The following is a 22,928-nucleotide window of genomic DNA, read 5'->3' as shown; positions in this document are numbered from 1 at the left end:
AGACATTACACGATTCAATTGCTTAATCTACAATTATTAAAAATTAAGATTTTTTAAAATTTATTTAGTAGATCATAAATTATCATTCTTTATTTTTCAAAGGTACTACAATATTGAGATACAAACCATTAGACCTAGCATTTGAGAAACTGAACCACCAGACTTCTATTCTGTGAACTGAATGCACCTTAGTTGCGCATGAGCACAAATTCGCGCTTTTACGTTGACTACCAAGTCTCCCTCTGGCGACAGTCGTCGTTGCTCTTACAATCTATTCGCGTTTGCCACTTCGCCATTCGCGATGTTTCGCGATGAGCGTTTCTGTTAAGAGTTGTTACATACGTATCTTGGAAGGAACTCCGACGAATGTTTATTTACCGGACAATATACCAATTTTCGTAGGACGCTCGCCAGAAACCGGCATCACAGACACCAAATGTTCGCGACAACAAGGTCGCATAATCCTCTCAGATTCCCTCTTTATCCGCATCGTTTACAAATCGAAGATAAAGAACTCACTACACGTGACACTCAAACTTTATGTTTAAAGTAAAAGAGATTACATTGGCAGAATATGAATAAGAATGTTAAATAATTTGTTCTTGATGCTAGATTTATCTTTTAAAAGAGTGATAATCTGCAGAGAGGTTAAGTTTAATTCTTCGATGTGCTCAATGTATTTGACGTAAGCAGTTCGAAATATGAATATTAGACCATATAGTCTTGCAGAATAAAATCAAGAAATTTGGCTTTAAATTAACACAGAAATAAAAATAATAAGAAGTCGATTAAATAATTAAAATAGTGATAAGTATATGAAAAATTAATGTTATAGCAATTAATTTTTTACAACGTGAATAATTTTGTTCAAGACATTGATTAGTATTATAAAAAATTTAAATAAGTATTCTTACATGGAAGTCTCTTAAATGAATTATTAAGATTTAAATGGAAAAAATGTTTACTAATAATAGGAAAAAGGGCTACAAGCCACAAATTTGTTATTAACTAATATACGTAATCCCCCCAAAATATTTATATTTTAAACTGTTGTTTCATTTTCATTTTGTTTAAAATCTCTCAGTAAGTTTTAAATTTTACATCTTTATCTAATGTTTAACTTTTATATTACATATACCACTTTCAATAATTATTTAACATTGATAATAAACCAATGTAGGTTCAAACATTTATTATTATATAAATTTTACTGTTTATTAATTCTAGTAGTAAAATATTTAGCTTTGGCTCATAGACCTTTAATTTATTTAGTTTTGTTTTAAATGGAGTAAAGGAGTTAAAGATATTTGGAGATTATTTAATACAACTTTCTCAATTTACTTTTGTAAGTTATTAGCACAAATGAATACATTAATCTATTTTCGACAGTTCGTTTATGTGCAAACTATGCGGAGGCTATCGTCACAGTTCAACAAATCGGCCCACACGCTTGTGGCTTTAATGGCTTTAAAACTCAAAACGGTGTAAAATTTGTGGCCAGACACAATGATCGCTTGGAGCTGCTCTATGGCAAGCATGTTTTCGAAATAGAGTTCAATCCACCTCCAAGTGTGACCAACTTTGCATCAAGGAAAAGATTGTTTGAATCAGAGACAGAAGAAACTGAGGGTAAAACAAAAATGTTGAAGCTTAATAGATGTTCTGATAATCATTCTGAAGAATCTGAGAATGACAGAGAAGAGGAAGAGAGATCTTTATCTTTGAATGATGTTTATACCAATCAGAAAACATTTAGCACTGGTTCTAGCACATCCTCTGAGCAGAGCACTGAAAGCTCAAATACATCTGCAAAATGGGACAGTGTGGATAATGGAAAATTATTAATTTATACAGCACAATCTGTTCAAAATCAAGCAAAAGTAATTTTAATTGTCAATTATGTACAAGTTTTATTCAATATATGCTTGAATAATACAATAAAAAAAATATAGTGACTTTTTATAAGTTACATATATATATTATATATATATGTATAATTTTTTAAAAATAAGATTTTTATAAAATACCAATGTTAAAAATGAATTTTGTCTTTAGGTGGCTGCATATGATATGGATGGTACTTTAATAAAAACTAAATCTGGTTTAGTGTTTCCAAAAGACTGTAACGATTGGCAGTTGCTCTATCCTGATGTACCTGGAAAATTAAAGCAGCTTCATACAAACGAATACAAAATAGTGATCTTTACAAACCAAGCAGGCCTTAGCACTGGCAAATTCAAGATTAGTGATTTCAAAGGCAAGATCGAGAAAGTTGTACAAAAAATTGGCGTTCCAATTCAAGTATGATATAATCAGAATTATAATTTTCATATAAATTCGAATGTTTTCATTTTTGTATTATACTTTATAGGTTTTTATTGCTGTGGGAAGGAGCATTTATAGAAAGCCAACAATTGGTATGTGGGAATTACTGGAAAAAGAGGTACATAAAATCTTTTTAAATATATAATATAATATTAAATATTATGAATGTCCCCCAGAATATTTATAAAGAAAATTAAAATATAAAAGTCTCTTAAGGTTTTTTTTAAATATCTATATTAAAACCTTTCTTACATAAAATATATTTCTTATTATCAATTTATTTCTTATTTTATTAAGATGTAAGTAATTCTAAGTCGGTAAGTTCTTTGCAAACATTAATTAATTATAAATATTTTATTTGATTTCTTAATCTATCTATCTATCTAATTTTTATTTCCAATAATTCCATAACGTTTATGTAACTGCAGAAAAATGGAGGGATCACAATTGATAAGGCTAAATCATTTTATGTCGGTGATGCCGCTGGTCGACCAAAGAACTGGACCTCAGGGAAAAAGAAAGATCATTCGAGCGTGGATCGATTAATGGCATTGAATGTTGATGTCAAATTCGAAACGCCTGAAGAACATTTTTTAAAACGTAAAACAGCGCCTTATGAGTTACCTAAGTTCAACCCAAAAAATTTATTACAAACCGATATATGCAAACCTGCGGACGTGGAATTAACACTGAAACAACAAGAGGTAAAAAATAATAAACTTATGATATTAACTTTTGTATTTGAAGTTTTTTTAGAGGTCAAATATTAAAAGATTTAAAAGGATTATTTAATTAAATTTATTTGATTTGCAATAAATTTTTTTTCACACTTATTTTATTAACAGATGATACTTATGGTTGGCAGCCCGGCCTCTGGAAAATCACATTTTACAAAGAATCATCTAAAGGAATACGGATATGTCAACAGAGACACTTTAGGCAGCTGGCAGAAGTGTATTGCCGCAGTCGAGCAGTACTTGAATCAAAGAAAAAGCGTAGTTATAGACAATACTAATCCTGATAGAAATTCAAGAGAGAGATATGTAAAAATAGCTAAGAAGTGCAAAGTTCCGGTCAGATGTTTTGTCATGACGACAAGTCTAGAACATGCTAAACATAATAATAAGGTAATAATCTGAAATCATTATATGAAGGAATGTTCGGAAAGCTAAAGCTTCGGATTAAAATCAAATTATTACATTGTAGTTTCGTGAATTGACTGATCCAAGGCACACTCCAATCAACGAGATTATTATACACTCTTATATGTAAGTGGAATTTAGATATATATTTTATTTCATGCATTTTCCTAAAATTCTATATTATTATGATCATAATTTCGAGTTTTATTTTATCAGAATGCAAAGTTATATATATATATATATATATATTTCTGTTTATTTATTATCAAACCATTAGAACTTAATATGAACATAAAGAAAGTAAAAAATAGGTTAGCTAGTTTGGTAAAGAAAAGATTTCTTGTCATTCGATGAACACGTTTAAGGTCCTTGATTATTTGTTGTGCCATTTGAATTATGATAAAAGCGATAAATGACACGTTGAATTTTCTTACATGCTATTTGTAACTAAAGAGAATTTGGATAAAATAAAATAATAAAATTACTTTAAAACACTTGTAAAAATAGATCGAAATTACCCTTATTTCCCTATACCGACAATTAAATAATAAATAATCGTGAAATGAAAATATGCATAATAAGCTTTTACGATTATTTATTGACTATCTGAAATGGAGAAGGGGTGAGATAAGAATAATTTCGATCCATTTTTACAAGTATTTTAAAACTAAATAATTATTTTATTTTATCTAAATTCTCTGTATATAAATGGCACGCAAAAAACCTCAATGTGTTATTTTTGTTCATGATATCACAATTCAATATAGCTGTGGCGACTAGTCGGGAATTTTAATATCATTATCAGATCACTTTCGTATTCTGTGTGCAGGAAAACTTATGAACCGCCAACTTTGGAAGAAGGTTTTAAGGAAATAGTGGAAATCAATTTTGTTCCGAGTTTCCGTAATGAGCAGGATCGAAGGCTCTATGAGATGTATTTATTGGAAAATTGAATACTATAGATTACTTAAAAGTAATACTATAGATTACTTAAAAGTAATTAAATAAATTTTGCATGTAAATTGAAATTCACCATAGCATCTATTTTTAGTATAATAACGCTAGTAATAAAAATATTTATTAGATTATTCATTGCAATCTATCTCAACTACTTAATTGATTATTTATTTGATTTACAGGGTGTCTCAGAATTCACAGGAAATTAATTTTTTATACGACTATAAATTTTTAGTATATAAAGCCTTCATTTTTAATGACTCACAAGAAAATCACAAAATTTCTTGACTTCTTAAGAGTTTCAAGGAATAACTTTACATATTTTTCTTTATTTCCATTAGATTTGGGACACCCTGTTTAATCCTACGTTTCTGTGTGAATACATTATTAATTTATTGATGATTACAGAATTGTCTTTTTATTTGATATTTCTGCGTTTGATATCGATTCAAATATATAAAAGACACTTAATTATCATAACGTGTCTGTTGGCCACGATCTTTCCAACTTTTAAGATATTAACTAGCATAGAGAGTGTCAGAAGTTATTACATATTATAATAAAATAAGCGGCTGATAAGAATACTGCAAGAAAGAAGAGAGAAAGGAGATTGCGAGAGAGGAGCAACATTGAATTTTATATTCAATGAAGGTCACTGTTCTTTATCTGTAAATAGCAGGACTTTCTTCGAATTGGGACTAGACCCGCGACAGAGGGTTTTTCCCTCCTATTTTTCAGTCGCGATTGTTAGACATCCCCTAGTTCTTCGATAGAACGGTTGACTGTGCCACGTGATATAGCGAGAACGGCGCGACGCTCAATGCGGGCTCAGTCAGTGCCCGCGCAGACGTCGTCGCGACGAGTCGTCTTCCCCGTTTCGTTGCCTGTATGTGTGTATGCGTACGATCTCGTGCGTGATGAATTTGTGAACAGGAGCAAGGTGAAAAATCCATTCACGTGCGTGACAAGGAAGGCTAAAGTGAGTACGACACACGTTTTAACGGGGGGTTCAACCGGTCGTGCAACATCTGCGGTGCTTGAGAATGATGCGGTGGATCAGTCTCTGTCAGTCCTCAATCTTCGTGGAGTCTACCAAAAATAGTTCTGTCATTTCTTGCCGTACTACGATACATTCCTCTTCTATAAATTATGGAGCAATGATTCGTAGCGTAGTTTAACGGTATATATTATGTCCAATCGTGATATAAATTTAATAAAGCATATAAACCATTCTAAACTATTGAACTATAAATCTTGATTTTTAATATATATGTAAATTTAACTATTATTGATTTTTATAATCTGTAGTTTCATACGTTTATGTCTATAGACAAAATTGTTAAATTTTAATAAGAAGCAGATATTTATTCATCAGAAGATCCGAGTTTATAATTTGTCTCGACGCATGTTAGATGGCGATCTTTTTTTTCTAAATAAATAAACTTGTCTTTCACAATCTTCGGTATCTTATCTTTTAAATTTTAATATGATTTTAATTATGATGTGAAAATAAATGAGGGAGGATAGAACCGGTTATGTTAAAAGCAACATGTTTTTCTTTACTTTTATTAAATGGTTTCGGAGAAATCAACTCCAAATTTTTTGAGAAAATTATATACATCATTATATATATAATGATTAACGTTACTATAATAGTTTCTCTTATCAATCAATATTATTATTATTATTATTTATTTTATTATTGTTTCTATTATTATTACTATTAATATTACTGTAATGATTGTTATATTATATGTATTGTATAAAATGTTATTTTAGATACTATTAAAATTATACGGAAATTATTTGCACAAATAATTATGCAATTATTTAAGCATTAAAGATTTAGTTTGACCATTTAGGATCTTTGTTTCTAATTTGTTGTATAATGTTACTATTATTGCTACTATATCGGTTGGCAAATGTGTCATGTTTGAAACACCCGGTATATTAATTACGCTCGTACGCACAATCGTTGTTCGAGCGTAGCTTTTCTCTACTGGGTATCTTCCGTTCTTCGTGTATCTTACGTCACGACAAGATTACGTCATGAGTCGCTTTGCAAATGATATTCATGCTCGTCACAATGTGTCTTGAACGCGTCATCGTCCACCGAGTGTCTCAAAATATCCCGCACGATGCATGCCAATATCAGAACGAGAAATGCTCGCATTGTATAGTATTGAGCTTCTTTGGCACCTTTAGCACTTTGTAGTGTTAAAATACTTAACATTATGAAGACATCTGGATATTTTTATTTAAATCTTTTAATTTATATTTAAATTTGTTCCCGATTTTTGAATCGTAAAGGACTTTCGACCGTAATAACTCATAAATTTTTATAACGTTTAAAAATGAACAGAAGATGATTAAATAAATTACAAAGGTAAAAAAATTAAATTGAAATACATTTGTAGTTGAAGTTATAATTGTATTATTTCGAATGTAATAAATTTCATTCAATAATTTTCATGAAAAAAATAAATAAGTTTTTTTAAATAATAATTTAAAACAATAATCTCGATAATGAAGTTTTAATATCTTTGACACAAAAATGTTTCTGCGTCCTCGAGAAAATTATTTAAAAAATTATACAGCATGAAAAAGAAAAACAAAATTTGCTAAAATGCCTAAAAATTTAATTAGATAAAAAGCAGAAAACAAATTTGTTGGATTATTAAAATAAAATTATGTAGGACGCAAGTATGTACATGCTACATCATTATTTTAATGGTCTAACAAAATTTTATTCATCAAAACTATATGTTTTGCAAAATTAGTATATATATGATAAATATATCTAATTGCATGCAAATTTCCATGAATATACTTCGCAAAGAAACGATCGCGACATTTAAAACTTTCTTCGCAATTTTCCACTTGATACAAAAGTATTAACTATCATATGATAAAAACAAAAACCTCAAAAAAAAGAAATTTATTTTTGTCTAATTTGCCTGTGTTTATTCTGTATCTATATTTTTTTGAAATAATAAAATGCTATCAATAAAAAAAAATGCATTTTAAGATGGTTTTAAGATCCTAAGACTTTCGAAATGTTCAAAATTTAAAGCTCTTAGAAACTTGTTTTGATTTGAAACAAAATTTGTAATTTTTATTGTACAATGTATACGAAAAAAAAAAACAGTTTTGCCAAAATATCTAAAATTTAACTAGCCACAAATTTGAAAATAATTTTCTTAGATCATAAATCTAAATAATTATGTAGAGTGTTCAAATCGGCATTGCTCATTACGTGAGTGTCTTACAAATTGTTTTAATAGTTCAATAAAGTCATTTTCACAATTCTATATCTAGTTAAATTTTTAGATATCTCAGCAAACTCGTTCTTCTCGTGTACAATGAAAATCTCAAATCATTTCGAAGTTTCTGAGATTTTTTAATTTGGAACTGTTGGATGTCTTGACATAATCTCGAAAATGCATTTTTTTTCTAGCACTTTATTATTTCAATTCGTAAATTCTAATATATCAAAATGATTCTATGAGCTACTAAAACGCATTGGCCTTCACACATTAAAATCGCACGCGATCGTTTCTAAATGTCGATAAGCTGAGTTGTTTGCTATGCATATCGCTTCCGTCCAAGCTGTCTATCCACTTTATTATTCAGTGTCTATCATTTTTTTCTATACTCTTCTATGATTTTAGTTCTTTTTCCTGGATTCTCTCGCAATTCTTATATAGATGCGGAAAGAATTAATGAAAACAATTGCCTTGATTCGTGAGAACTCGATTGCAAGTGAGATTACAAAAGTTTTTGAAATTTTCGACTCCTCCAAAAACTTCAGATTCATACATTCATATTTCCTAATTCTTTTTCTTTATATAAGGCTCCTTATTTCATTACATTTTACTGTTTTAAACAATTTTTTTATCATTTCAAAATTTTACTCGTTTTGGAATTAAAAATTAATTATTTATCTTCCTCTCCAGCAAACAGCATTTTTATAATGGGTGAACATTCAAATATACAAGAGAAAAAAATTTTGGAAAATTGTGGAACTGTTTTCCTTAATTACCGAGAAAAATCGTGAATGCATATTTTTGCCACTGCAGAGGCTCGTTTAGCATGAAACGCAATGATTCATGATCGGACTGTATGTTCCAGTAAAGATTACGTATCGTGCGTCGCTGAACAATTGACCTACGTCTCACGAGTTAGGCTTCAGTGTAGAGTTATTAACACACAACGCGCCTTTGTCTTGATGCGTTTAATTTTTTCTTAATTGTCTTTTTAACGATGCTGCTGTACAAAGTTCATTCGATTCTGATAATGATACGTTAATCAAAAGGTCATCTTTGCTGTAATACTGAAATATGTGGCATCTTAGTGATAAAATTTTGAGACTCATTGCACTTTGTATAAATTAATGACATAATTTGAAATAATCGACAAATACAAATTTTAGTAAACGCGAATGAATTAAAATGGATTGAAAGTAATCCATCCAAATGTAGGTACATTTTAAATGGGAAAACTTTTTTTGAATTTAATTGGATTCATTTGGAATGAAAAACTGCATATCCTATCCAGAATTTTTAATTGAACAATATTTACGATTTATTATTAAAAATTAAACTTATTATTTTTAGATTGAAAGGCATAGAAAATGGGCTTTATGCAATTCTTACATAAATGAATACAAAAGCATTAAACATTGAAATGAATTTTCAGAAGTACGCGTTCGCAAATAAATCTTTTTACTTAACAACACTAAATAAAAAATTTTTATTAAAAATATTTTAATTAATTTGCTTTTATTGAAATAAAACTAATTCGATTATTTTTGAAATAAACAATAGAAAATAAATAGGCTACGAATCTAAGCTATAGGATGTAAGGTGCTCTAATATAAACAAAATGTAAAATACAGAACTTACAAACGTTTCTATTGGGTCATCAGCAATGTAAATAATATTTAAACTTAATTTAAATTTAATAAGTACGGCTTTTAAATTAATTTTATTGTGTAATTAATATTAAATTTATCATTGTGAAGTTTGATATTGCAAATTTATTTTATTTCTTTAACATTTTATAATATACATCTAATTTGTATATAGTTTATAATTTATATTTATGTAGATATAAATATAAATTATATAAAAATATATAAATATGAATTTAATCTGGAAGATTTAAAATACGATAAGTACTACCATATGTCAACACGTATCCGTTGACATTTCTCATGTTTGTTATGTTCATTTATGTTTTGCTTCCAGTAGCGTCAAATAACGTCTACACAGTTTATAAACGGTTCGTTCGGATTAAACAGTGTATTTGGATATTAAATCAATTTTGTCAACGTACAACTTTCGACACCGTTCTGTTATGACATACAGTTCTTAACGTTTTTGTAATGTAAAAAATGCATATTTATGACTTGTATTTATTTTATACGACAATCTTCTCGTTCAAGATAATCGATGTTTTAAGCGAATCGTATTGATTCTCTGGAATTACCAATTCATGATCCGAGAAGGATCATAAATTTTAACAGTATTTCTTAGTAATTCAGAGGTGTGCGAAAAGAATTGGTCGCTCACATGCAAAAATATGATAATTTTGCTGCTTCAGAATAGTATATGTATTGCTGATACTTATATATGTCAGAAGAGACAAAAAAGGAATCAAACTAGATATAAATCGTACTTTGTTTTCCCCTAATTTTAATTTTTAAAACCAAGAAAAAAGATAAAGAATAAATTATTCTGTAACATTCATTTCTATTTCTATCAAAATTATCGTTTACTTCTATCAATGTTGAACTCGTTTATTATAAATCAATAATAAAATTAATTGTTATTGATAGAAATGTGGACATAAAAAGTTAAAGTTAGTCTATATTAATGGAAATAAACAATAGAGGAAAATAATTTTGAAGAAAACTCTATTAAGCAAACTACGATTTCGTTCCATTTGTGATATGTTGGTAAAAATTTTCTTTAGAGTTTTTATAAATTTTGAACAGTTCTTAAATTTATATACAAGTTCTAAAAAATTATTGTATATAAAAAATTCTAAAAAACATTTTCATATTAAAGAAATATAATTCAATAAATTTCGAATTCTACTGCCTCTGGTTTTGGCTGCCTGTGTGTTGTGCACGCATTGCACGCTCGCTCTAGACACACCTCTGTTCATTCTAAGAACATTTTAAAGACTCATTTTTAGTTATATCGATTTCAGATCACGTAATTGCCATGACCTACAAATTTTTAATTGCTACTGAATTTGCAAGGATTCACAGGGCGCGATAGTTCACTTGGTTACGGCTCTATCTGGTGAATGATTCCGCGATATGCCGCGTGAACGATTCTGCATGCCTCGGTTCTATTAAAGAAACGGTCATTATATAACTCCTCGCCCGCGACCCCGCCAATTACTCTTTCTTTAACCATTTTAACACACAGCAAAGTTGTCTCGCTGTTGTTCTTCCGTGGAGTTCATTTGAACTTTGCAGCATTAATGCTCTTGCTTTTGGATTAATTCATGAAAGCTACGTTCCATATAATCGTACAATAGATAAAATGCTTGAGATATAGAACGATGATATTAATCACTAAGCTAAGCCGATATCTCGTTCAATATTTATTAATAAAGCAGTGAAGAAATAGAAATTATGCTTTTTCTTTTTAACTTGAAATTAAAAAAAAATTTTTTATCTAAATTTTATATAAATTTCAGAATTTTTTCGGATTTCTGTATAATTTTCAAAAAATTTCTCAGATTTTTAATAGAAATTAGAAAACTTTTCAGAAGTGATAAGAAAAACTGCATTTTTAATAAATTCTTTTATATTTTTTAATTCTAAAATATTTTAAGATTTTGAGGATTATTTTATAATTTTATAAAGAAAACTTGTTAAATTTGAAATATGACATTTATAAAAATATTATAAGATAATATGAGAATTTTTTTCATCAGAGTATCTTTACTGGATTATTTATGGACTACTAAGTCTCAACTTAATTGCACATAACGTGTCGCAAAATAACGTGTATTTAAATATATATTATTGTGTAATTATTATGACGTAAAGTACAGTGAGTGCAAAATGTATATTCATATAGAGAAAATATTTTTTAAAGAACCTTATTTTTAAAAATAAACATTATTTATTTTTAAAGAGAAATGAACTATGAATTGAATCGATATCGATACAATGATTTCGTCACGTGAAATGAATTGTGTTATGACACAACATGAATTGACGGTCATTTCTTGTTGGGACATCAACAATTTATTCATGTATAATAAAATAAAATAAACTGTATGTGTTTGTTCAAAATTATATCTACCAAAAAATGTTTATTAATTATAGAAAATGTATCATCTTACATATAAGCAAAAATTAAAATTTCTATTGCTGGAAACAAAGAGTATTCGAGACATTTTTAACTTTCTAAAGTCAGAAATACACGCCAGCTTGTTTGTTTAATTATGTTAGAACATAATATATTCATTAAAATTGCTAATATTTATTTTTTGCAAATAAAACTTTTTTATAAAAAAATATTTTGCACGATCAAGAATTGTTGAATTGAATTGAAAACGTAATTAACATTTATTTTAATTACATTAATTAAACCTCGATGTAAATAAAAATAATTTCAATATAATGAGACTCGAGGGTCTACACTTTTCAAACGGAAAAGATTTACAGATCTGAAAATACTTAAATCTGTTGAGCCATCAAAATAATTTTTTGCACTCGCAGTATGTATTATTATTTTTAAAGGCGTATTCTCTCGCTGTACACTGATGTCACGATTTACATAACGATGTATCAGTTATGATTCCTATTATTTAGATCTCACTCCTAAAAATTTACTGGAAATGCCGTTCATGCTTTACTCACGATTGACACAAACGTTTATCAGACAGCGTGACTTCATTAAATGTCTCGAGGAAACTTTTTTGCTATTTTGCCTTGACACACGCGTTAATCGGATTTGCATAACGTGTATTGTTTCTTACAACAGGTTGCAACATTTCACGAGTTTAAGAAAATGACAACGGCTCTTTGTGCAATCATAATTGTTTGTCAATATTCCTTCATATGTCAATTAAAAATTAGGATGTGAAATAGTTTCTTCTTCTATCTTACGTCTTCATTTCTTTCCTTCAATACTTTGTTTACTGTCACTTATTGCAAACCAATTTGTATATTGAAGTTAATTCTTATTGACGAAACGCGTTTGTCCGTTATATCAACACGAATAATAATTTCGTAATAACGCGTGATAAACGTTGTGACATAAGTTATCTAAAGTAATCTTGTTGACAAAGCGCATATATACAAAGTCTATGGTTCAGCCTTGCACCTGTTTGATTGTTCTCGCGGGATATTTTTAAGGCGGAACACTCTTCAGGACATCGCTCATGACGAAGGAATTTTCAATCGTCAGTTGCATATGTTGAAAGAAATATTTATCGTAATAATTATAAATGTAATTAACGTTCACTTTAATTACGTTAAACTAAGTCTTGATGTAAATAAACATAATTACGATATAATAAGATTCGAGGGTCAACTTTTTAGATGGAAAAGGTCTTTACAGATTTGAAAATAATTGTGTTGGACCATCTGACTAATTATGTATGATAAGCATGATGAGCAATGCTGAAAAACATTTTAACATTCTAGCCAGCATCTCTAATCAGCTTAAGCATTCTATACGTATAATTATTTTGATAATCCAATAAAATTTATTTTTATACACATAATGTAAAATAAATATTTAGACAATCAAAACATAAACTAAAATTTTATTTAATTTGTAGGGGAGAATGTTCTAAATCGGACCGTGTTTCAAATCGGACCTTTTTAATTTAAATAAATACTAAAATCTATACTATAAATTAGCAAACCGATGTTTCGACTTTGCACTTTCCTGTATTGGAAATATTGGAATATTAATTGTTGAGTCTAATTACTCTTTACAACAATCTTCAGGTCATGCAGATAGCCTTATCATCCTGTTATCATACTATGTACATCACATTCTGGAAAATACCTCAGGATAATATGCAGTACGTGATTCATGATACTCTTGGTAATGAATGAGATTTTTTACCGGTGACTTTTTTCAATCCTTCGATCAGTAGAATCAATTTTTGAATTATGCGGAAATATTAGAAATATTCTAGGCATTACATATTTTTTTATTTTGTAAATATTTTCTTTCTTAATATTTTAATATATTTTTGCGGTTGCCGATGCTTCGGTGAAACAACCGTTACTTCGCCTTTCCTTTCAGTTCAGACCTGCGAATTTACACAGCGATCTGAGCAAGATTGGAAGTTGGTATAGACGCTGACCGCGCGCGCTCGAGATATATTCTTAAAAAGAATATGATTTATATTACACACTTATATACAAATATCTTAAAATAAGAGATAGGTCTAGTAAGTTTTAAGTTTTGTATAATTCAAAATGATAATTAAAGTTTTAAACAGATTTTCTTTGGTGAATTCTTGAATGCTTTACATTATATAATATATTAACAGAAAACAGATCTATAAATTCGGAAAAGTAAAAATTTCTGTTGCTCTTTAATAAACAGCTCTATTTTGAAAGAAATAAAATATTCATTGCCCTTTTAATATTTTTCTCATGAAAATATTACTGATCGTTTTCAATAATGTAGATTATAGAACTGAGTACATGTGTATAAATTCACATCAAAAATATTGTTTACGTATTGAGATTTAAATCATTGAGATTTCTGTTACTCGGTTGTGTAACATTTGCAGTCTTAAGACACTTTGTTTAATGTAGATTAACTTTAATACTTTTTAGCTTTTACTAATTTTTAGATGAAGAGAAAAAGTAAGTTTATTTTTATGAAGTGAAATTAGAAACGAACACAAAAAGATTAATTAAATTGTATTACTTAAATATAAATTAAATTATTTAATTACACGTGAAAAAATGCACTCTGAAATAATTTCGCATTAAAAATAAAAAATAAAACAGGAACGTAATTCTCGAAAGATTATTTTAATTTATGATTATTAAATAACAAAAAATATTTTAATTAAACATAACAAAGATAACGAACTTCACAAGTCTTATGGTCTTTATCTTTTATAGGTATTTTTTTAACATATATGTCTTACGCGTGAAGCATTATAATCATAGATCGTCTTCGGTCAGTGACCGATAAACTTTGTATTTTCCTTGAGCGTCAAAGTGTTAAATGGTTTTTCCTATATAGCGATATTGATTAGTAAAATATCGACTTTCCTGTATGAGAAGTCATAAATCTGGAAAAATTGATAATGACGCTTTATACAGTATGTTTCTAAATAAATTACCTGCATTGAAATAGTTGAATAATTACACTGTCTGACAAATTTTTATTTTTTCTCGCAGCACAAGTATAAATATTCATTTCCGACATATTTTTACCTGTTGAACACAAATCCGTCGATCAAATTTGGATAATGCATTACAATTTTGAGAAACGAAAAAAAAATATCGATTTTGAAAGTACATGAAGCATGGTTATAATACGTAACAACAATTTTTTTTTAATTTTGTTAATACCATGCGAAAGTACCAATTTTTAATTTTAAATGCATTTTGTTTCAATATGATTCTTTATTTTTAAAATTTATTTATAACAATTTGAAGTATAATACAAGCAAAAGACATTTTATTCCATCTTATATTATATATGTATTATCTATGTAAAATGTAAGTGCTTCCGTATATTACATAACAATCATAGTATAATCGAATCATACTAAATTATAAAAAGTAATATATATATATATATAAAATTGACTAAATAATACAATATGGTAGAAAAATTATAATCTTCCATGATTTAAGATTATAATTTTTTATGTCATGTTGTATTTTGTCAATTTAATATAAAAAATTAATTAATTAATTAGTTCAATAGTGTGTATTATCGTATCTCTCTATAATCTATATCATACTTTAATAGCGCATTAATGACTTTGATATTAAAATACTATTTATCTACTATATTGTATGTTTCAAATTTAAAAAACATATAAAGAAAAGAGAGAGAGGTAGTACATGCAATTGTTAGAATATCATTTTTTAAATTTAAATTTCTAATAATTTAATAATTTAATAATTTTTAATAATCTTTCAAATATATTTTTAGAATCTTAATCTTGTGGATATCGGAATAAAATGGGGGATATTGAATATTGACTTTGATATTGGAATTTTCCAATCTTTCCTCTCTCTCTCTCTCTCTCTCTCTCTCCCCTTCTTTCTTCGAAGAATTTTTAACTTCAATATATATATTCTCCAATTGTCAATATCCAAATTCTTATTTTCGATTCTAATTTTGATTATTATTTATTTCCGGATTTAATATTTTAAACTTGATCTTAGTTACAATTTTGTTAAATTATTTATCTGTAATTTAGAAACAAAAAGCGGTTGACAGCTAATTAATGACTAGCGTATCAACTTCTTTATTACGTTAGATAATTATAGCATAACGTTGAGATTGTACGACCTTCTGTGTTATTGGGAAAGTGACACAGCAAGCAAATAAATTGCGTGTAGCCAGATAAGGCGGGGACGGTGGAAGCAAATGATACAGACTCTCTTTTCAAACGCAGATACAAAACACGTAGCCGAAGAGTCATATGGATCCCGGGTCGACAAGTTAATCGTCCTCGTTTCAGCGGACCTTGTCAATCATCAATGCGCACACGTTTTTTTATCTACTACGGCAACAGTAAGTAAACGGAAGCAAAAAGATCATTTTTCATTAATAAAGGAAGAAAAAGACTCAGTATAAGTCTCAATTATCTCTAAAACACAATAATGGCAGAAAATCAGTAGAAATAAATTGTTTCTTAAGCATTGAATAATAATTATATATGCAAAATAATTATTATTCAATGATAAAAATAATTATTATTTATTTCATTATCATAAATAATAAAGCTGATTATTATTAATAATATATATATGTATTATATATAATAATAATTATTAAATTAACTATAACATAATTATAGAGGAAGGTCACTGATATCAACATATCGCTTTGTATTGGACAATATTTCTTGAACAAATATCAAAAATAAAACTTTAAAAATAATACAAACATAAATTAGAAAATGTTTTTTGTAAATTAAGTAAAAATGAATGCTTGTCAATATGGGCCATAAAATTTACACATTAAACAGTGATGTCACATATTTCTATTCTTTTTTTTTTATAAAAGTTATCCATACAAAATATTTATAAATAAATGTCTATATAAGATTTTTTTAGAATCTGTTTGATATATGATAAAACGATTTTCGCTGGTTCGTTTAGAATATGCATACTTACTTCGTGCTATTCTGAAAAATGCAAACATGTAATACGGGAGTTTTTCTTTTTAGAGATTTTCCATAAATACACGATTGCCTTCAACTCCGACAGGACTATTTAACAATAGTACATAATACTACAAAGATTAAGAAAACTTAATATATGATCTGCCTTACAAACAGATGTGTCGGTTTACAGTGTATCTCGATTTTATATTTAAAATCATATTATGAAAAAAATAAGAAAAAGAAAAAAAATTAATTTGGAAAATTACAAACATAAAATAATGTAACATTGTCAATAATACGGTCACTATTATTTAAACTACACAATTTGCAAAAGAACATCGTAAGAATTTTGTTTTTGTTTTTAGCTGTGTAGGAACAAGCTATAAATGTATGAAGTATGAGTTTTTACTCTTTTTAGTCATCTAAACAGATCATTAATTTTTTTTTCCAAGAAATAAGGAAGTATTTCTTTAGAAAACCTATGTCAATATCGACGACTTTCCTTTAGTAATGATTCTAATTACTATCATGTAATTGATGTCTTTAACAGATAATAATCGTTATTATTTTATAACAATTGCTAGATTCACGGATATCTTGAACACTACAAGGAGAGGCACTTGAAGATCTCAAAAAGCAACAAATATTTCGTTCACACAAGTATTGATGACTGATATCTTTTCTACCTATAAAAGACTTTATTAAGAATTTGTGATAAGATTTAAGTCCATTGATTAATTGTGAAAAGTATAGTGATATTTGCAAACAGTTGATACAATGAGATATGTGAAGTGTCCATTTTAGTCTGATTATGATCGTGTGAAGAGATCGTCAATTATACCGGATAAACGACAATCTATGAGGATTAAGAGAGGAATCTTCATTAATTGTCGAAATGTATGATATAATAAAAGAGAGAATTCTATAAGATTCTTAAATAGTAAAGAAATTCTTCGTTTGTTTGAAAAAAAAGAGTGGTTATTCAACGGCAGACGAAAGCTTCGAAGTGTTGATATAATCGTTGATCTAACTTGATAAATTAATCGATCGTTTTGAAACCTGGAAGTGGCAGCTCGCGAGTTAATGCCGCGTGTAAGGACAGATGGATTCAACGAAAATCAAGTCGAAACCGAATCCGAGGGAGAAGGCGAACATCGTGTCGGTGTTACTTTGGTGGTGAGTTGCGCGATTTTTCTGCGTCATTATCCTTTCTTCTTTTGAGATTCTACTTATCTTTTGCGAAATATGGAGGAATTCAAGGAACACAACAAGTAAAAATAACGTCAAAATGACTTTATTTTAATGCTTACAGTCAAAGAGTTCAATTTTGCAACCAAAAATCATCATTTTGACGCCAAGGTATGTCATTTTGACTTACTTTTCAATTGGTGTATTCCTTGGTGATTTCTTAAGTCTTGGATATTCGAACGTTGAGTAATAGAGAGAGAGAGAGAGAGAATATCTAAAGATTTATTTCAAATCCTTAGATTTACGAATAACTGCACAAAAAGGATCTTTAATGACGCATTTAAAAATTGAGCAGATACAAATATGCAAATTTTGGTGCACCATCAAAATAATTATGCAGAACGTTCAAACTGGTCGCTAAAATGTCAAAATTTTTTGTAGCGTTGTTCATCATGCTTGAGATTACTATGAATTATTTTGACGGTTTAACAATATTATTTTCAGAACTGTTTCGAGATGAACTTTTAAATAACTTTAACAGAATTGTTTCTTCTGTGACGTGAATTTTAAACCAGAAACACATAGAAAAATGCAATAACTTTACGTTCTCTATTGTAATTGGTCAATTCGTTTAATGCTTACATCTTATTGCTTTTTTGTATATATCGTGGACATTAGACACCAAAACAGTTAACTAAAGCTCTCGCAATTGATCGCAATTACTCCTGTCATTCTGTATTATCTCATTTCAATCTTTCGTTATTACATTCGAAGTCATACATTATAGATTACATTATAATTAATAGTTTAGTGTTTTAAATAATTAATAAATATATATGTATTTAGATATCTGTAAATATTCTTATGTTTAAAATTTTTATATTTAACATATTGTTTCAATTTTTCAAGTCATATTCAACGTTTGACTTGTTGGGTTAATAATTATTTAGATAGAAAACAGTCGAATTGAAATAACAGACTGATTTAAACCTCAAGGTTGATTCTTTATCTTAAATTACTTCTTATCTTCACGCAAATTTACATTGTCTTCAAACGTGACATTGCATCTTGCGAAACTAACATAACAAAAGTGCACAGTCATACCATAAAATAATTATGAACGAAGCTATTTTTAATCCCTTAGTTCCGTTTCAATTCCGTCATATATATGTTCTTATGCTCTTCTCTTATCGTTATGTCACTCTAAAAATACTTGATAATAGATATTTGATAGCAGTAAGATATCTAGTATCTAATTTACACAAATTGTGTTGAATTAGGTGGACCATTAGTTTATTCAAGACAGGATACAAAAAAGCTTTAGAAATAGAAGACTTATTTGATCCTTTGAAAGTCGATCGATCGACGTTGCTCGGAGATCGATTAGAAAAGTAAGTGTAGAAATTGTATAAAAGAAAAGATAAGAAAAAGAAGAAAAAGGAAGAAAGAAAACGTTAACAGGATTTTCTTTCTTTTGTGTTACTCTTTTATAAAAGCATAAGAATTATTAATTATTAACACATTGGTCTATTTTCAGACGATGGAACATCGAGCTAGAAAATTCGAAAAAATGGAAACGCAGTCCAAGTTTGTTAAAAACTATTTTTCGTACATTCTTGTGGGAGTACTCCATGCTAGGAATAATACAGATTCTCAACGAATTCGTGATAAGGTAAGATTAAGCACTCGTTATCGCTTATTTCTATAAATCTTTCGTTCTTTATTTTCTTTCCATAGGAATAAGATGTCATTTCTCTTTATTTATTGACCAATAGTAACGTTAATTTTATTGCAGTAATACTTGATTGTAATGAATTTATTATGGTAATCAAATACTGATTTTAACTTGTAAATATAGCTATTTTTCAAGATAACTTGAATACATTTTTTTATGTAAGAGGAATAACAATTTTTTATTAAAAATAATTCGGAAAATATTCAAAATTTCTTAATATTTTTTACATTTACGGTTGACTAAAAACGTAATACATTGTTTTCAACATATTATCACTTGCAAACCTATTACATGAAGCGATAACATTTCAAACAAAATGGAAACGTGTTTGAAAAGAAATACCTGATATCTAAAACATTAAGAATAAATATATTTTGTTGTTCTTGCATAAACATATAATAATAATATACTATAAATACATTAAAATATGCTGTAAATAGATTAAAATATGATAAATAATAAATAATAATGAAAGAATAGAAATAATAATATAATGATAATATAAGTGGTATAGACTATTATACTTGTTTCATTTTATATTGATTTTAATTATTTTAATTATTTACTAGAGCAGATAAATTATACATATTTAATTTATTAATTTACTTTTTTTTTAAATTCTGAACTAATTCTTTAAACTAAAAAAACCTTAAGTTTATAATAACACTAGTTATTTTGGATTCATCTCGAAAAAATTTTTCTATAACGTTTACTTCAAATTCTTTCTTCTCTTTTCCAAAATTAATTTCTTGTATATAAAATATTTATTGAACATAGTAGTTATATATATAATTTTCGTATATATATATATATATGTATAATTTTTTTGTTATTATGTTTGTCCTTCTTTTAGATTTAGTGGGGGGGGCCACGGTCCATTTGCCTCTGGTTACGCTCATGTGTAATAATATAATCATTAGAAATAATAATAATTATCATTCAAGATATAGAATCTATAGGATAATAAATGTCCAATATTAACATATTAAGTATTAACGCGCAAAACGTGTTCCGCAGGCTAGGTACGCCATTGCTATTAGGTGGTCTTCTGCGCTACTTTCGGAAGGATTCAGTTGAACCGTACGAGAATGCTTTGTGGTTTGGAGCTGGTATCTGTATTGCAACCGGCATGAACGTCATAAGCGGCAATCAGGCGATCTTCGGCGCTTTCCACGTGGGTGCCAAGGTTCGCGTGGCCGCATGTTCCGTGGTGTACAGAAAGGTTGGTTGGCACTCGGAGCAATCTACTATAATTGGAACAATTCGGACTAACGTATAACGCGAGAGGAAACAAAACTAAATACAAAGTCGTGTAAGAATTGGACCCTGTAAGTGGCGAAGTTTTACTTCGCGCACTTTTCTTCAGTTCCTCAAAATAAATGTTATTTTCTTCACCGCACAAGAAAAAGAAGAAATGGAAAAACCAATGACAAAAGAGACTAAATAAATCAGTTTTTTAAATTCTTTATATTCCCTAAGAAAAAATCCTTTGAATTATTTAGTCTTTTAAAAGACTAAACATGACAACCAATTTTAACACACAGTGTGACACATAAAAATTTGTTAATAAAGTTCTGTATTATCAAATCAGTTACGTATGTAATATGTATTTTATAAAAAATATGATCTGTGGTTTGAGAGAGAGACATAAAAACATTCTAAAAATATTTTGGTAAATTATTTAAAAAAATTTAAAATTTCAATCTTTTTTTCTATAAAATATTTTGAAAATGTTTTATAAATATTACAGTATACAAAATATTTATGAATACTTTTTTTATATGAATATATCGAAAAAATATATTCAAATATATGAATATTTGTTTTGCGATATAATTTATCTACATATTGATTCTTATTTCTTAGATTATGTAACGGATATTCTTCTTTTGTCTCGCAGGCTCTACGTCTGAGCAAAACCGCAATGGGCGAGACAGCACCCGGAAAAGTAGTTAATCTGGTGGCTAACGATGTCAATAGATTCGATCTCGTCTCCATCTTTATTCATCACATGTGGTCGGCACCTCTTTCCGCCCTGATCGTGGCTTATATTCTCTATCAGCAGGTCAGCTATGCTGGCCTCATCGGTATCGCCGCCGTCTTCGTCGTCGTACCAATTCAATGTGAGTTTTTCGCGTCACCATCGAGCTTATATAAAAACTTTACTTTTTTAATCATTACTGAATAGAAGCGCCAACTATGGTCAAAGTTAGACTGTGGAATAATAATTTTATATATATATAAGTAATTATATTTTAAACACATTTTACTTCAGATGACTGCGTGCCGACTTCTTTCGGACTTGAAACACACTCAAACTGAATAATAACAATAATAATTCCAATAAATTAAATACAACCAATTTAAAGACTTTTAAAACTCTATTTTTTTAAACTTATAGAAAATAAATTTAAAATGTTTTAAATCCGGACAGACTTTTTATGACATTTTGTAAGCCATTTTGTTGCAGTGGCGTTCACCAGTTCTTATTTCTGGGATTTTAGCTTACACCGGCAAGCTGTCATCAAAGTTTCGCCTTCAAACTGCTATCAAGACTGACGAGCGAGTCCGACTGATGGACGAAATCATTTCCGGAGTGCAGGTGATCAAAATGTACGCATGGGAGAAGCCGTTCTGCGCCATGGTCGAGCTAGCGCGTAAACTTGAGCTTCGAGTGGTCACCAAAAGCTCGTACATCCGCGGCATTTATATGACCTTCAATCTCTTCACAACTCGTATGGCGCTCTACTGCACCCTCATCGCCATGCTGATGTTCGGCGACAATTTGACCGCAGATAAGGTCTTTGTCGTTTCGTCTTATTTCAATATTCTCGCACACACTATGACTGGCATGTTCGTACGCGGTTTCGCTGAGTTGGCTGAGTGTATGGTGGCTATACGTAGGCTTCAGAGTTTTCTTATGTTCGACGAGTTCCAGGGCAGTAACATTGTTGTCTCCAAGGCGTCCATCAGCTACGCCAATTCAGATCTTAAACGGTTCTCCAAATCGGATCTGCCCTACATTGATGACGACGATGTGAATCAGCTAGATTCACGTGGAGAGAATTTGGATGAGAACAGAAAACAGAACGGTCTATTGATTGTTGCCAGTGACTTATTGAAAAACACTGCTAATTTTGTAGCAGGTAAAGATTACAAAAATATATGAAGAGAGAGAGAGAGAGAGAGAGAGAGAGAGAGAGAGAGAGAGAGAATGAAAAAAA

General features: G+C 28.8%; 2 protein-coding genes and 1 long non-coding RNA gene across 3 annotated transcripts in view; all 3 read left to right on the top strand.

Annotated features, from left to right (window-relative positions):
- Positions 1 to 294: 294 nt before the first annotated feature.
- Positions 295 to 4,523, top strand: PNKP (Polynucleotide kinase 3'-phosphatase). Its single transcript, XM_018536872.1, has 8 exons — positions 295 to 453; positions 1,390 to 1,880; positions 2,056 to 2,301; positions 2,372 to 2,443; positions 2,754 to 3,029; positions 3,171 to 3,452; positions 3,532 to 3,593; positions 4,297 to 4,523. The coding sequence occupies exons 1-8, from the start codon at positions 312 to 314 to the stop codon at positions 4,418 to 4,420; spliced, it is 1,695 nt and encodes a 564-aa protein (XP_018392374.1). The 5' UTR covers positions 295 to 311; the 3' UTR covers positions 4,421 to 4,523.
- Positions 4,524 to 5,327: 804 nt separating this feature from the next.
- On the top strand, positions 5,328 to 17,439 carry LOC108771559 (uncharacterized). The gene is made up of 3 exons (XR_001940645.1): positions 5,328 to 5,403; positions 16,068 to 16,186; positions 17,366 to 17,439. It is a non-coding gene; the product is annotated as an uncharacterized LOC108771559 (long non-coding RNA).
- Positions 17,440 to 17,585: 146 nt separating this feature from the next.
- Positions 17,586 to 22,928, top strand: part of LOC108771548 (multidrug resistance-associated protein 4) — a 13,229-nt gene continuing 7,886 nt past the window's right edge. The window contains exons 1-6 of the mRNA XM_018536864.1: positions 17,586 to 17,957; positions 19,250 to 19,360; positions 19,507 to 19,641; positions 20,722 to 20,926; positions 21,605 to 21,827; positions 22,209 to 22,850. Of these exons, the coding sequence (XP_018392366.1) occupies positions 17,884 to 17,957; positions 19,250 to 19,360; positions 19,507 to 19,641; positions 20,722 to 20,926; positions 21,605 to 21,827; positions 22,209 to 22,850 (1,390 nt within the window). The 5' untranslated portion in view covers positions 17,586 to 17,883. The remainder of the gene's footprint in view (positions 17,958 to 19,249; positions 19,361 to 19,506; positions 19,642 to 20,721; positions 20,927 to 21,604; positions 21,828 to 22,208; positions 22,851 to 22,928) is intronic.

The sequence above is a fragment of the Cyphomyrmex costatus genome, unplaced genomic scaffold (assembly GCF_001594065.2).
Source record: "Cyphomyrmex costatus isolate MS0001 unplaced genomic scaffold, Ccosl1.0 scaffold160, whole genome shotgun sequence".
Taxonomy (NCBI): domain Eukaryota; kingdom Metazoa; phylum Arthropoda; class Insecta; order Hymenoptera; family Formicidae; genus Cyphomyrmex; species Cyphomyrmex costatus.
This window is presented reverse-complemented; position numbering and strand designations above follow the sequence as displayed.